Below are 13,119 nucleotides of genomic sequence, written 5' to 3'. Positions count from 1 at the left end.
TGGAGCTGGTGATATCACGTGACTTGGATATACTTCGGATGGAGCATTATTACTAGCAAGTAAGTTTATTATTGTATATGGATGGAAGGTGGTTTGTTCATGAACCAATAATGTTGACATGTTATTCCTATCGTATGCAAGGCCCCTCATGCAAAGTGATATGCGCAAAACCCCAACGCCACGCCAAGTGAAACAATTAGTTAGCAACAAGACGCCACACAATGATGGTAAAACAGCTACAGCTAGAAATGAAGGCCAAGCTTGAATAACTCTGGGTTACTCCTGCGACAAGTCTCCTGTACTTTACGACCCAGACATATCCGGCTCGCCAACAACCGCATAGTACAGATCCAAAACACTATCACGAACCCGCTCCCAGGGAGCCCGGTTCAACCACTTACTAAACTCCTTGTACTGATACATCTCGCTCCAGCAGTCTCTCCCAAAGTCACAGCCGGCCATATTCACGATGAAGTCGCGGCCAGCTTCTGTATAGTGAACCCTAGGATCAATTTCATCACCGCATGCTCCAGGCGGGAAGGAATTGATATATCGCTGTGGCGTGAAAGCGAGGCTATTCCGGACCCAGGGCTGGTTCGTGTAGAGGTACTCGAGAGCATCCTGCTCCTTGTGCTCCCACTGCATGTGTCGTTGTTCGTACATTAGTGGGTCCCACCAGATATCGAGGAGTCGTTCGGACCAGAGGGAGCGGTGGACGAAGAATGAACCTAGATTGAAGCCTCCGCAGTCTTGCGAGAGGAGAAAGTGGATTGAGGAGGGGTCCATGTCGGAGACAGCGGAGAGGGATACTTCATCGAGATAGGGCTGCGTGAGGGGGTGGGTGATGTTGAGAGGGTTGTATTCGTTTATGTCGCGGTAGGTGATGGCGTTGAGGCGGTTGAAGAGGTGATCTTGAAGAGAGTAGGAGGGTTCCATTATGAAGGTGTTGAGGTCAAGCCACCAGAACCTGCCATTAACATCATTAGTTATACGGTCAATGTATACTCGTCGAAGACTCACCATTCAGCATTGGGATACTTCCGCATCGTGCTCCTCAGGATATCAACCTTCTCCCACCCCTCACGCCACTCATGGGAATAGCGCTTCTTCGCCAACATATTGACAACCTCCAACTCATACCCCCATCTCTTCGCATACTCCCTCTTATTCTTGATACTGTTGCGCTCAATCGCCCACTCCCTCGCACCTTTCCACTCCATCACCCCACCTTCAATATTCGATTCAAGAATGATCACAAACTTATGTCCACCCCCAAATCTCGACCGCCGAAACCCCCCAATAAAAACTACCAGACGATTAGCAACCCTCCAACCAGCACGTATACTCGTCAGAAAACTCACAAGGCCAAACGACCAACCACCCAACCAGCACCAGCGCAAGCGCAAGCAAAACCCTAACCCTCCTCCTCCTCAACGCGGTCCGTCCCACCCAAAATCCCCTCCAGTTCCATGCCCGTCCCCGTCCATTCCCACTCCCATATCCATACCCAAAATACCCCTCCTTCTCACTCCACTCCCTCGGCGACTTCCCACCAGATCGAAACCGCGGCAACGTCGCCGTTATCTGCCTCTTCGAGCGCGAAAAGAAGCCATTGTTCCTCGTCGAAAACGACGGGTACCCGCGCACCTCGTCGCTCTTCGCTTTCGCTGCGAGCCATGGGTCTGAGGGCGTGGGTGGGAAGAGGCTATTGCTGTTGCTGTTGCTGTTTCCGGTTGGTGTCGACGTGCCGCTACCCGGTGTTAGGCTGGTGCTGGACCACCCTCCTCCCGGGCGAGGGGAGGGCGATCGGGGGAGGGACATGGGCGGGGGATATCTGCGATTGCGCGACGGGTGAAAAGGTGATTCAGAGCAGCTTGATTCTGTCGAGAATGTTGCGCCTGCCCCGAAGAGTAGTAAAGTGGAACGGCAACGGAGTCGATACGGCAGGGTAAATTCGTGGATAAAAATGACAGCTAGCTGTAGAAGCGACTGATGCGGCGCAGAGGAGTAATAAGAGGTTTGTAATGACAGGAACCGGGGAGTGAATGTGGTTTTGTCATGCTGGCGGTGGTAGGAAGTAGTTGATTGTGTTCAGGGACGGAAACGGCCGATCCGTTCGCGGCAGGAAACCCCACCCAAGACCCTGATTCTGTAGGGAACCATCAGGCCGGAGACTTAATTTTTGACCATTTCTGTTGCAGATTGCCAGGCTCCTAATTTACTACAGATCCCTGACAAATGCAGTGTCACTCTTGGCCGAGTCTCCGTTTTCATCATGCATGCATTCTCCCGGATGAATGATGATAATGGTCTATGACAATGATATTGACAGGTATTATTCTACTATAGATAGATAAATAGCCCCAATGTAAAACTACACCACCTCTTCTCTCCTCTCCTGCGCTTCTTTTCGATTTCTGTTATCTCGGTTTTTTTTGTCGTTGTTTCGATCTTGTTTCATGGCGGAGAACTCCAGAACGCGACAACGGACACGGTAGAGACAACTTACATTCTTCGTCCAAGCTGCAAAAATGACATGATATCGATAAACTCCAGACCCAAATGTCGCAAAATTCATGATCCTACTTCCAATGCCAAAAAAAAAATCATTTCCCTGGTACCCCCAGCCTCTGTCTCGCTGGTTGTTGGTTGACGACTCCGTCTTTGGCCGTCAGGACTCGGCGAACCTTAAATCCTTTCTCGTGCTCTGGTCGTGGGCGTGCGCTGTCACCGTGGTAGAACTCGCATTCGAATTTGAGAAATTTGTTGCGGTGCTTGTAGACCGTGATGATGTCGCCAGTGTACAACTTGCCAAACACTGAGCCGCCTTCAGGTGCTTTTCGCAGCTCGCAGTCGTTAACCCAGATGCAGTTGCGTGTCTTTGTTGAGAGCTGGACCATTGTTCCCGGGACCTGCAGCCAGTCCTGTCCAGCCTCAATATGTATCTCGATTGATGGCGCCCAAAAGGTAAGTTCAAGAGCGTAGGCAGGAATGCGAGTATCCATTGGGTGAGGGTAAACAATGGTGGCATTCGGTCCGCGGCCCCAAGATGTACATCGTTTTTCGAGTGGCAATGTAAGATCAAATATTGACCCCGGAAGTGTAGTTAACTTGCCCAGTAGAGGTGGTGTTGGGAGGGGTCTCGGAATGACAACAGGCCCGCCTGCTTGACTAGGGTCGGCTGGCGGCTCAGACTCCGTCTTCGCATCGTCAGATATTACTTGCCCCGTTTTGGCATCCATCGTATTGGCGAGTTCAATGTCAAAAATCTGTCCAGGTACCGTGGTGGAGTCTTCGTTTGGGCCTACATGTCGCGCATTACTATCATCCGAGCTAGAACGTTCACTTGCAGTATCTGGTAAAGGCAGCTCAATGCGCCGGCTGAACTTGGGTGCCTTTGGGGTCGCATGAAGACTGGGTTGCCGGCTTTCCTCCTCAGTGCCATCGTCGACAGCTCCCGCGCCCTCATTGGGTTGCGGGCTTGCTGCCTCGGCGGAGAGGAGAGGTTTGTTGGAATTTCCAGGGTGCCACGAGTTCATGTTGAGCTGTCCGACGAGATTCTCAGCCCCCAGTAAGCTAAGTGCCGATCCAGCAATGGGATTCTCCGGGAGGGATAGGACGGAGTTGAGGCTGTCGCCGTAGCTCATCATCGACTCACCAGTTGAAGAAACGAAGTCGTGGATGCTATAGTTGCCATCCTCAAATGGATCCATGTTGTCGTCGCCCAGGGCATGCGAGCTGCGTAAGGCCGAAGAGGTTATTTCCCCAAAGAGGCGTCTTGGAGTAGATTCAGAAACTTGCTGAGGATCATGTGAAATCTCGATGTTTGGAAGCGCTGGGTAGTAGACTTCCGCCGGTGGCCCGTCGATCCTAGGTCGTTTTGACTGGCCCAGATCGCTGTTGCTTTCGGCAACCTCACCTTCGACATCAGGCTCATCCTCAAGGGAGATTTGAGAGGCATCCAACTCATCCTCAGCAGCTTCACCAATAGCAGAGAGCCCGTCTGAGTGGTCAGATGCTATATCATCTTCATAATCGTCAATATCGTCAACGTTCACCAGCCAAGGATGGTTGAAGCATTCGCGCTCCTTGGGCCGCTGGTGAGGGTTTCGGTTTAAGAGTTTGGAAACAAAGTCAATGCCCGCTTCTGAAACGCCCTCGCTGCGCAATATATCGTAGTCCGGCTCCGTTGTCATGATGATTTGCAGCATATGTGATCCTCGATTATCAGGGTTGGCATTGAACGGAGGAATTCCAGCGAGAAGATGATATAGAACGGCACCTAGTGACCACATATCCACAGATTGGTCATATGGTGATGTTTTTGGAGGTCTACAGCAAGTTAGTCAAGGCCATTAAACAGTCACAAATGAACTCACGGATCGCCAAGTCTACGCCGTTTCCTGATCTCACCTCGGCGATAGCTTTCGTATTCAGGATAGACCTCAGGCGCGCAATACAAAAGAGTTCCACAAAAGGTCTTGAGAAATGTCTCTTCTTGCACAACCTTTGACAACCCGAAGTCTGAGAGTTTGACCTTTAAGGGCTCTTGTGATGAAATCAATATGTTATCGGGCTTGATGTCACGGTGGGTGATTCTTCGCTTGTGCAAATATTTCAGTGCTTGGAGTATTTGTCGCGTAATCGTCTGTACCATAACCTCGTCAATCCTGACGTAGTGGCGAAGATATGTGGACAGCTCTCCGAGAGGTACATATTCCATGATGATGTAGATCCAGCGGTCATGCTCGTGGTGCTCAATGTACTCGACAATATTCGGCTATCACAAACATTAGTCACTATTTCTCCACAGGTAACGCGCACTTACATGTTTCAGGTCCTTCATAATATCTAGTTCATTGGTGACCTTCTGATCCAACACACCATTCTTCACAAACCGATTTTTGTCCAACTCCTTAGCGGCAAACACTGTTCCATGTTGCTTAGTGGCGAGTTTGTAGACCGTTGCGAAAGCTCCCTTTCCAACCTGTCCGGTGACATTGTACTTAGAACCACCCGACCAATGCATCCCGTGGGTATTCATCGACAGGAAATTTGGGACCGAGGGTTGGCGTTTTCCGGATTGCACAGCGCCGGGCCGCCGGGCCTGCAATTGGGTAAGATGCTTTTCGAGGTTTTCGGTGTACTGTCTGGAGAACGCATCCCTATTGGGCATGCGGACCACGAATTTGACCTCGCTCGGCGGGTTATCACTGTTGATCACTTGAATAACAGAGCCATTCGTCAGCATTCGGCTGTTTTGCTCTCGCTTGCGAAGACGGTTGTTGTCTACAATAGTGCCGTTGGTGGAGACATCCTCAAGCATGAGAATACCGTCATCAGTGAAATAGACGCGGAAGTGTGTATTCGAGATACGCCTGGACGTGGCGTCCGCAGAAAGAAGAATATCACAGCGTCCGATTGTACGTCCAAAACAGAACCCCAATTTTGGGTCGTTCACTTTGGAAGACAATCTAAGAGCGAGATCTAAGGATGCAGCGCCGCGAATACCATATTCCACTTGATCTTTTTGCAGGATATGCCAGGGCGCGGCAACGGCTGTTGCTGCTACTGCGGCGATGGCAGCAGGAGAGTTGGGGTGAAGAATACAAATCACGTCCGATAGATCTTCTTCGAGCAAACCAGAGTTATTACGGTTTTCGCGTCGAGGATCCGTGCATGGCTGGGTTGATTCTTGGGTTGCCTCCATCCTGGCTTGTAGTAAGCCTTAGCGGAAGTGTCCACTTATCGCAAAAAACTAAAGAGGCAACTTTGCGCATACAATAAGGCCTGAGATACGTGTGCGAATGAGTGCTTTCCAGTGCGCACTAGGGGTGGTCCATATCTCTGATCTGACCTCAATCAGTGTCCAGGACTTTGGTATTATACCGGCAACGCTTTAACACGGGACGGCCGGTCACTTTACCTTATGGTGATACAGGCAAAATGGAAGTAATCGTAGGATGTTGATCGTCCAGCTGAGTTGCATGCAGGTGGTCTTTTAATTCATCAAAATTGTCACAAGCAAAGATGGGCAAGAAGCGGTAGAGTAAGGGAACCGCAAAAGTTAAGGCAGATAAGAAGTGGTCAAAGTTGATGTATGAAAAGGGCGAAGCGTAGCCTGTTCAAGCTGCTTGCCTCCAACAATGGCTGTGTTCCAATATTTTCCAAGGCGGTTCGAAATGCGCAGCACAAATTCGCGGGGAGGGAGAGACGAGGGAGGTGGTAATGTACACGAAGATCAAAGAAAGGAACGAGTATTTCTGTGCAGAGGCATTGTTAGCTAGTCACGTTCATGAGGTGCTTCTTGCACAAACAAACGATGGAGCTAGGACATACACAGTTGACAAATCCGCCTTGGCCATCCAGGGACAGCCAGCAAGGCTGATTATGACAATCAGATCTGCTTAGAAGGCGGAAGCGGCAACGGGAACGAGACAGAAAGTTGCCAGATTCGAGTCGTCGACTCGTCGTCCGAGGAACACAAACGAAGAGGTGGGAGATGGCTCAGCTTTGAGCCTCGAAGGAAGCTCCAGGCAGGATTCAGGCATCAAACCACGGTTCCTGAGGCCACCGCCATGACAGGCAGCCAATCAGTATGTATCCTGGTGAGGCTCACGGGAAGCGTCCATGGTTTCTTTGTTCCAAGCAATCATGCGCACTTTTGTTCTTTCATACCTAAGTAATATATCCCAAAGCATGCAGTGTGCTATGATCTTGGATTATCTACGGCTGTTTACATGGTGTCGATACCCTACTATCTTTGCCTCGCACCTTGACGTCCGAGACATTCTACAACTTCCAGAGCATCAAGCTTCGGAAACAATGCGTTGTATTACTGCCAAACTATGACATGCATTACCGACTGCCGTAAGCCTTGCTTGTGTCAGCGCTGCGCTGGTATTGGCCTTTCATAGCCAGGTCAAATACTTCCTCCAGACGATCGATAGCCTCGTCCGAAACCTCTGCGAGGAGTTAGTTCTGTCATCTGCACAACAGCAAGGGACCAATCAAAAACTTACGGTAATGCACAACAACCCGACCCCCAAGGAGTTTCAGCCCTTTTTCCTTTCCAATCTCGGCAAGGTCATTTGGTCCAAGCCCAGACGCCTCGATATCCAGGAAGACCATATTAGTGTGGACAGGGCAGGCTAGCTTGCCTCCACGGCTTGTCCACATCTCCGCAACACGTTTCGCCTTGTCATGGGTAGCTCGCAGCTTACCTTGCTGACCGTTTGCATCCGGCCCAAACGTCTCCCCAAGGGCAACCCTCGCAGCTGCAGCTAGCACACCAGTTTGGCGGGCACCGCCTCCTATTGACTTCCGGAACCAGCGCGCCTTCTTGATGAATGCACTCTTACCAATGATGATACTGCCAATAGGCGCGCCCAGCCCTTTGGAGAAACACAAACTCACGCTGTCGAAAAGGCTGCTATATTCTGGCAGGCTCCCTGCGCCCGAGGTGACAGCCTCCCACAGTCTGGCGCCGTCCAAGTGTACCTTGATGCTGTTCTGGTGCGCCCATTCTGTGATCCGACGAGCCTCCTCTAACGGCATAATCATCCCGTCTAAAGTGTTCTCGAGGCTAATCAACTTCGTGGGGCACGTGTGCACGTTATCGCTAATCACCACCTTCTTCTGCACGTCTTCGAGTGTAAGGTGGATGCCATTTTTGGGTACAATGGGTATAACTGTAGCTCCGGTCCAGGCACTGACGCCTCCAGCTTCGTAGCAAATGATGTGAGAACGGTGGTCGCAAATGACAGAGTAAGGAGGCTCAACTAGGTGCGTGCGAATGGCGACTTGGTTGCCCATCGTGCCCGACATGACCATTAGCGCATCCTCATGGCCTGTGCGCTCCGCAACATATTTCTGTAACTCATTCGTCACTGGGTCTTCTTCAAAGACATCGTCGAGAAGGGTGGTTTGGCAGATGGCCTCGAGCATGGAGGGCGTCGGTTTGGTCTGAGTATCACCTAACGCGCAAAGTTTTAGCAAAGCAGATATGATCATCAAGGTAGTTTGGCCAGTTACTCCTCAGATCGAACTCGGCCGCGCCAGCGCCATGCCATGTTGTTTGCCTTCCATCCGCGGTGTTCGAAGACGCCATGTTCGCGATAGGTCTGAAGCTGTGTTTGACCTGTATACCGGAAATGCCTGGACGGAGAAGACGTGGAACTTGAAAGAGAGGCCGGGTTAGTCGTTTCATTCAGGTGATTTGGCGTGTTACTAGTAGTTGTTGGAGAGGAGAAATCTTGGATGAATCTCCTTTTGAAGATTGAGTTGCACCCATGGCAAAGGGATGTGGGGTAATTCTGGTCCGGCTAGATAGGCGAAATCGACGTCGGGGGAGCTCCGTGCACAAACTTTTCAGAAAACCTAGAATGACTTGCTTGCTACACCATCATAATGGAGTCTGTCTATCCCGAAGTCTTAATACTCCTTGGTTACTGTGGTTTCTTGAGATCAACCATGATCGCATTGGCCGAGGTTTACAGGACGCCAGGAACGGTTCCTTGGGCGAGGAGCATATTCCAATGTAATTCGCTGGAAGAAAGACCAATTACTGACTAGACTATTATTGGTCTAGTTAAGCTGTAATTACAGTACAGTCTTGAAGACTGGCCGGGGTATGTAAGAGGCTAACCAAACTTGGATTAGATGACGATAGCTCTTATCGATAGGCCGAAAAAGGTAAATTGGTCCCGCAGCGCTTCCGCGTTTAAGGGCTGAGTCAGCAGTCGAGATCCCCCTCTGAGGTCTGGAATCTTTTCAGAATCTCTGCTCTTCGCTGGCAGCACTCTCCATCTTCTCCCCATGACAAGTGGCGCCGCTGGTATCGCCGACCTCCTTGTGCCTTGACACGTCGGTTTGCACTATGGATCTCTCGAAACTCACCCGTCCGGCCATTCTTTGCCAGTGCTCGCGATGTTCGAGTTCTTTGGCCGCCCTGGAGAACGAGTGGGCGAAGCTGTCGAACTCATATTCTGTCGCGGCAGGATGGTTGAGTATCGAACTTCACCGCATATCGATATCTTCCGAGAAGAAACAGATTCCGCAGTCTTCCGAGCTGAGCTTGATACGTGGTCGCATTATCCAGGAAATCGCCTGCAAGCTCTGTCAACAGAAATTGGGGGTTATTAGCGAGTTCGAAGATGGGTGAGTTCGTCCACAGGGGGGTCATATGCATGTCAATTCGAGGCTGATAATGTAGCCCCTTCATATTTTGGAAAATATCCAAAGTTTCGTTCCGCGAGATTGTTACAATGCGCACAGTCGATCCCACCTTCAAGGAAGAAGATGGAGCCCTTGAAAACCTTCTCTTTCCCAAGCCCAAGGATATCACCTTCAGATTTGATGGAGCGGCTGCTCAGTCCGGGGCTCTAGTGCCTACGGAGTCAAACGAGATTGACCACTATAATACCTCGGTGGAACATCAGATGCAACAGCAAGGACAAAGCCTCAATCACATTTCCAGCTCTGTCAGCCACCTGAACGATACCATGCATGAGCTGAAAAATGCCTTTACATCCATGCGCATCGAGTTGCACGGTCCAAACCGGTATCCGACTGAACACGATCTTTCACATCCGGATTTTAACATGATCACGACGGTGCTGAAGGAGTTGAAGGCAAAAGCAGACGAAATTGAAAAGTTGAAGCTGGAGATTGAGGCATTGAAGTTTCGTAATCGCTATGCGGAGGAACAGACTGCAAGGCAGGCTCCTCAGTTATTAAATGTTGAGGCACCATTGCCGGAAGTCGGAACCCCAGGGCTTCTCCAAGGCAGCAGAAAGCGACCTTACCCCTTTCCAGAGCAGTACCACAGCAACCACGACAGGCCGGTTGCCGACTCTTTCGACGACGACGATGATGACGAAGACAGCATGGTGGACTTCTTTCTAGCAGATACAAGCATGCCCTCCGTAAAGATCCCACTAAAAGACCATGAAACAACCGCCGAACCCTCGGCAAAATCCCCTCGACTTCAGATTGAAGTGAATCACCCACCAAACCCAACACAACCAGCATATTCAACCCCACAATCCCTCCCATCAGACGAACCGGTCGCAAAGCGACCTCGTCTCGGCAACTCGAGTTCTGGCAGGAAGGGCAGAGGACGCCCGTCCCTTAAGTCAATTAGTCAAGCGACGCAGCCTGACGCACCTCCACCACTCAAACCAACGCCTCTAAACGAGCAAAACGGCAATGTCCGTGAACAGCCATCTTCCACACCTAACAATCACCAACAACCACCGGAGACTCGCCCCCACCGCTCTCGCAGCCTTCGCAGCCGATCCAGACCTCCGCCTTTAAACTCAAGGAACCGAATGTCAGTGGAAAGTCCTGAAGACAGCGCTGAAAAGACAAGTCACGACAAGCCACCAGAATCAACTACACAACCAGTGGTCGACCTAAGCAAGGAAAACACTCAAGCCGAGTCCGACTTTTGGGCCGACGAGAACCGGAAAGCACGAAACGCCGCGCGGGATCTCCTGGCGAAAATGGCCATGCAGCGCGAAGAAGCTATGGATACCGAAGCGGCTCGATAGCTTGTTCTACTACTAGATACCATATATATCCAGATTCCATTCACATTCATCTACCATGTATTATCACATTTATGTTCATGTATAACATGGTGAACAACGCCATGATTTTGTTATCACTTCGATCTTTCTAGCCTGGTTATACCAAGTACTAGTACTAGTAGCTCGTCTAGATCCACGGGTATCATATTCCAACACATGTAACAATATATGGATAGATAACCGAAACATGAACCAATCCATCCTACATGTCTCCTATTTCAATCATTTCACAACCAAGAACCCACACCCGTCCCTCGCTCTCTCACAAGCCCTCTTGAGCGCCTGCTCCTCCGTATCCGTCCACTTGACCGTCAACTCATCCCACGGCTTCTTCGAGTTGTACTCATCCCGGAAGAGCTTGTGCATGCCCTGCAGCCGGCTGACTTCGCGTGGGTCGCCGGTGCCCGAGTATACAACGAAGAGCGTGCAGGGCGGGAGAGAGTCGTAGATTTGTTTGATTTGAGTGGTGGTGCGAGTTAGAATGTTGGGAAGGGAGGACTCTTTCTCTTTTTCTTGCGAGTCTAGAGAAGTGGAAGAGTCGGGTTGGATAGGACCGACGTTGGTGTCTACGGTGATAGCGGTGGACTCGTTTGCGTTTTTGGGATCTGGGATGCGGTTGCACCAGCCGCGGTGGATTTCGAGTTCGCGCATGCGCGCCCAGGTAAAGTCGACGCCTGAGCCGGGGATTGAGGGGTTGGTTTCGTCGCCGTTGACGGTTGACGAGATGCCCTTGACTACGGCTTCGTCGTCTGTGCAGCCGATTGCGACGGTGGCTTGGGCACCAATGCCGCGCTCGGGAGCACCCCAGTCAACGATGGCGCCGGTGCGGCCTGTAGCCGCTGATGAGCTTGACTTTCCAGGTGGGATGTGCCGGGCGAGACGCTTGAAGATGCTCTCGTTAGAGGCTTCGCTTGTGCCCCATTGTTCGCCCTTTTCGCACTTCTGTTTGACGAGCTCGAGGACCGCGCGGGCGTCTTCGATGGAGTCGTGGCCTGTTGTGCCTTTCTGGATCTCCTTGCCGATGTATTTCTGAGTCAGCCATTTGAGGCTTGCTTTGAGGGGTGGCCCGCGTGGATGTGGGTAGAGGAAGGTGGTGTCGACGATGAAGGGGTGGGTGAGTTTGAGGGCGTTGAGGTCTGAGTTTAGAGAGTGGCCGACTAGGATTGTGCGCGGGGTGAAGAGGGTGAGGAGTTTCTGCTGGATGTCGGCGAGAGTGGTTGTGACGGGGTCAAGCATTTCCTTGGTGATGCCGGAGAATCGGGTAAGGTAGTCGATTATAGGTAATGTGGGCTTCACGAGCTCGTCGAGCACAACTGCGCCATCCCAGCGGACTAGGCTGATGCGGGTGAGCTCTGAATTGCCGCCTTCTGTGATGCACATTTCGCAATCCAGTGCAAGGACGTCGCGTCCTGCTGTCATGCTTCCTTGCTGAATTTCGGCTTCTGGGACGGAGCCAGCTTCCAGGCTTTCTACATGGGTGTCTACCCACCCGTCATCCGCAGTTTGACCGGCTCGTTTGCGCGCCTGTACCAAGGCTGACCTGTCGTCTTCAGTCGCGGCAAGAGTAGGGTGTAGAGGATACTCTTCGTCTCGAAGCGCCTCGAGAGGGCTGATAAAAGCCGTGATGGGCGTCCGCTTGGAGGTGAAGTTCTTGTTGGTCTGCGGGGGTTTCGGGCCTTTGGCACTCTTGTCTTTACTTTTAGGTAAAGGGGTCATAAGGATAGCTTGTAGAGGTGAATGAACTTTGTTGTATTTTGAGTCTCCTGGAGCTTTGACTGGCCAGACATGGGGGAATATATCGGCTAACGGCTGTAAAGGCTCTGGAACATCACCGTGCGATAGTGGGCGAGGGCTGAACTGATGTGACCGATCCGGTGGGGGCAAACCCTCTTTCCATCTAGCAAAATCGGCTGCCCTTGCGTCCTCGCCGTTCTCGACAGAGGTGTCCTTTGCTTCAACTTCAGCCTGCGACCCATTCAGAGGTATTGATCCATCAAACATGCCCAGTTCCAACCCGGGTACCATCAAGACCACAGCTTTCCGAATTCGCGTCACATTATTGACGGCAATCCATTGCGGCGCAACACCGTCTGCGAAAGAGTAGAGAAGCAGGTTCTGTAGGTCGACAAGGCGGATGGAGGATTGTAGTTTGTTTTCGGTGTAGGTGAGCGTAGGGTACTTGACCTTCTCGCCATTGAGTCGCTTTTTCTTCGCCGGCCTCTTGTCATCTGCGGCGCCATCGCTGTTGCCCCGCGTGGCCTCGGTGCGGGTAGTTGGTAACGCTGTCTCAGCACCATTGTCGCCCTGCGCAGGCGACTTCTGCAGAAAGGACAAGGTCTGGCTTAAGCCAAACCCTTTCGATTCGGGATTCCCCATGATCGGGTCTTCATGATCTGAATACCCGGACTCTGCTTGCTTGCGCTTCTTTGCATTACTGGGCATGATTCAAGCAAGCCAGGTCGATTGTGGCTGTTTATCACGAGCAGGTCCTTGAGTCGGCGAGAAGGATCGGTCAACTTTTGATAGT

General features: G+C 51.4%; 5 protein-coding genes across 5 annotated transcripts; 1 reads left to right on the top strand and 4 right to left on the bottom strand.

Moving 5' to 3' along the window:
* Positions 1-120: 120 nt before the first annotated feature.
* On the bottom strand, positions 121-1,441 carry BJY04DRAFT_180424 (putative alpha-1,6-mannosyltransferase subunit). The gene is made up of 3 exons (XM_073710059.1): positions 1,362-1,441; positions 1,021-1,306; positions 121-967 (listed from the first exon to the last, which is right to left on the bottom strand). The coding sequence occupies exons 2-3, from the start codon at positions 1,218-1,220 to the stop codon at positions 304-306; spliced, it is 864 nt and encodes a 287-aa protein (XP_073575035.1). The 5' UTR covers positions 1,221-1,306; positions 1,362-1,441; the 3' UTR covers positions 121-303.
* Positions 1,442-2,327: 886 nt separating this feature from the next.
* Positions 2,328-6,031, bottom strand: BJY04DRAFT_144935 (kinase-like domain-containing protein). Its single transcript, XM_073708758.1, has 4 exons — positions 5,927-6,031; positions 4,829-5,852; positions 4,380-4,780; positions 2,328-4,332 (listed from the first exon to the last, which is right to left on the bottom strand). The coding sequence occupies exons 2-4, from the start codon at positions 5,708-5,710 to the stop codon at positions 2,607-2,609; spliced, it is 3,009 nt and encodes a 1,002-aa protein (XP_073575034.1). The 5' UTR covers positions 5,711-5,852; positions 5,927-6,031; the 3' UTR covers positions 2,328-2,606.
* A 799-nt stretch (positions 6,032-6,830) lies between these two features.
* BJY04DRAFT_180420 (threonine aldolase GLY1) lies at positions 6,831-8,284 on the bottom strand. Its single transcript, XM_073710058.1, has 3 exons — positions 8,035-8,284; positions 7,023-7,976; positions 6,831-6,965 (listed from the first exon to the last, which is right to left on the bottom strand). Exons 1-3 carry the CDS (start codon positions 8,207-8,209, stop codon positions 6,859-6,861), a joined length of 1,236 nt encoding a protein of 411 aa, XP_073575033.1. The 5' UTR covers positions 8,210-8,284; the 3' UTR covers positions 6,831-6,858.
* Positions 8,285-8,797: 513 nt separating this feature from the next.
* Positions 8,798-11,259, top strand: BJY04DRAFT_180418 (uncharacterized protein). The gene is made up of 2 exons (XM_073710057.1): positions 8,798-9,159; positions 9,215-11,259. Exons 1-2 carry the CDS (start codon positions 8,879-8,881, stop codon positions 10,551-10,553), a joined length of 1,620 nt encoding a protein of 539 aa, XP_073575032.1. The 5' UTR covers positions 8,798-8,878; the 3' UTR covers positions 10,554-11,259.
* On the bottom strand, positions 10,815-13,096 carry BJY04DRAFT_231796 (RNA exonuclease; the record flags this gene model as incomplete). Its single annotated transcript, XM_073719625.1, has 2 exons — positions 11,147-13,096; positions 10,815-11,113 (listed from the first exon to the last, which is right to left on the bottom strand). The coding sequence occupies exons 1-2, from the start codon at positions 13,032-13,034 to the stop codon at positions 10,815-10,817; spliced, it is 2,187 nt and encodes a 728-aa protein (XP_073575031.1). The 5' UTR covers positions 13,035-13,096.
* Positions 13,097-13,119: the final 23 nt, after the last annotated feature.

Source organism: Aspergillus karnatakaensis (genome assembly GCF_047715665.1).
Source record: "Aspergillus karnatakaensis strain CBS 102800 unplaced genomic scaffold BJY04scaffold_7, whole genome shotgun sequence".
NCBI classification, from domain to species: domain Eukaryota; kingdom Fungi; phylum Ascomycota; class Eurotiomycetes; order Eurotiales; family Aspergillaceae; genus Aspergillus; species Aspergillus karnatakaensis.
The sequence above is the reverse complement of the archived record's forward strand: the minus strand, read 5'-3'. Positions and strand labels throughout refer to the sequence as shown.

Excerpts from the sequence above, each read along its gene's own strand:
- BJY04DRAFT_180424 (XM_073710059.1), bottom strand. The coding sequence starts at position 1,220 with ATGGAGTGGAAAGGTGCGAGGGAGTGGGCGATTGAGCGCAACAGTATC. Across the intron at positions 968-1,020 it reads AAGTATCCCAATGCTGAATG|GTTCTGGTGGCTTGACCTCA; the intron begins GTGAGTCTTCGA and ends TGTTAATGGCAG.
- BJY04DRAFT_144935 (XM_073708758.1), bottom strand. The coding sequence starts at position 5,710 with ATGGAGGCAACCCAAGAATCAACCCAGCCATGCACGGATCCTCGACGC. Across the intron at positions 4,781-4,828 it reads TTATGAAGGACCTGAAACAT|CCGAATATTGTCGAGTACAT; the intron begins GTAAGTGCGCGT and ends TGTTTGTGATAG. Across the intron at positions 4,333-4,379 it reads CGGCGTAGACTTGGCGATCC|ACCTCCAAAAACATCACCAT; the intron begins GTGAGTTCATTT and ends AACTTGCTGTAG.
- BJY04DRAFT_180420 (XM_073710058.1), bottom strand. The coding sequence starts at position 8,209 with ATGAAACGACTAACCCGGCCTCTCTTTCAAGTTCCACGTCTTCTCCGT. Across the intron at positions 7,977-8,034 it reads GGCCGAGTTCGATCTGAGGA|GTGATACTCAGACCAAACCG; the intron begins GTAACTGGCCAA and ends TTTGCGCGTTAG. Across the intron at positions 6,966-7,022 it reads TCGGGTTGTTGTGCATTACC|AGGTTTCGGACGAGGCTATC; the intron begins GTAAGTTTTTGA and ends AACTCCTCGCAG.
- BJY04DRAFT_180418 (XM_073710057.1), top strand. The coding sequence starts at position 8,879 with ATGGATCTCTCGAAACTCACCCGTCCGGCCATTCTTTGCCAGTGCTCG. Across the intron at positions 9,160-9,214 it reads ATTAGCGAGTTCGAAGATGG|CCCCTTCATATTTTGGAAAA; the intron begins GTGAGTTCGTCC and ends CTGATAATGTAG.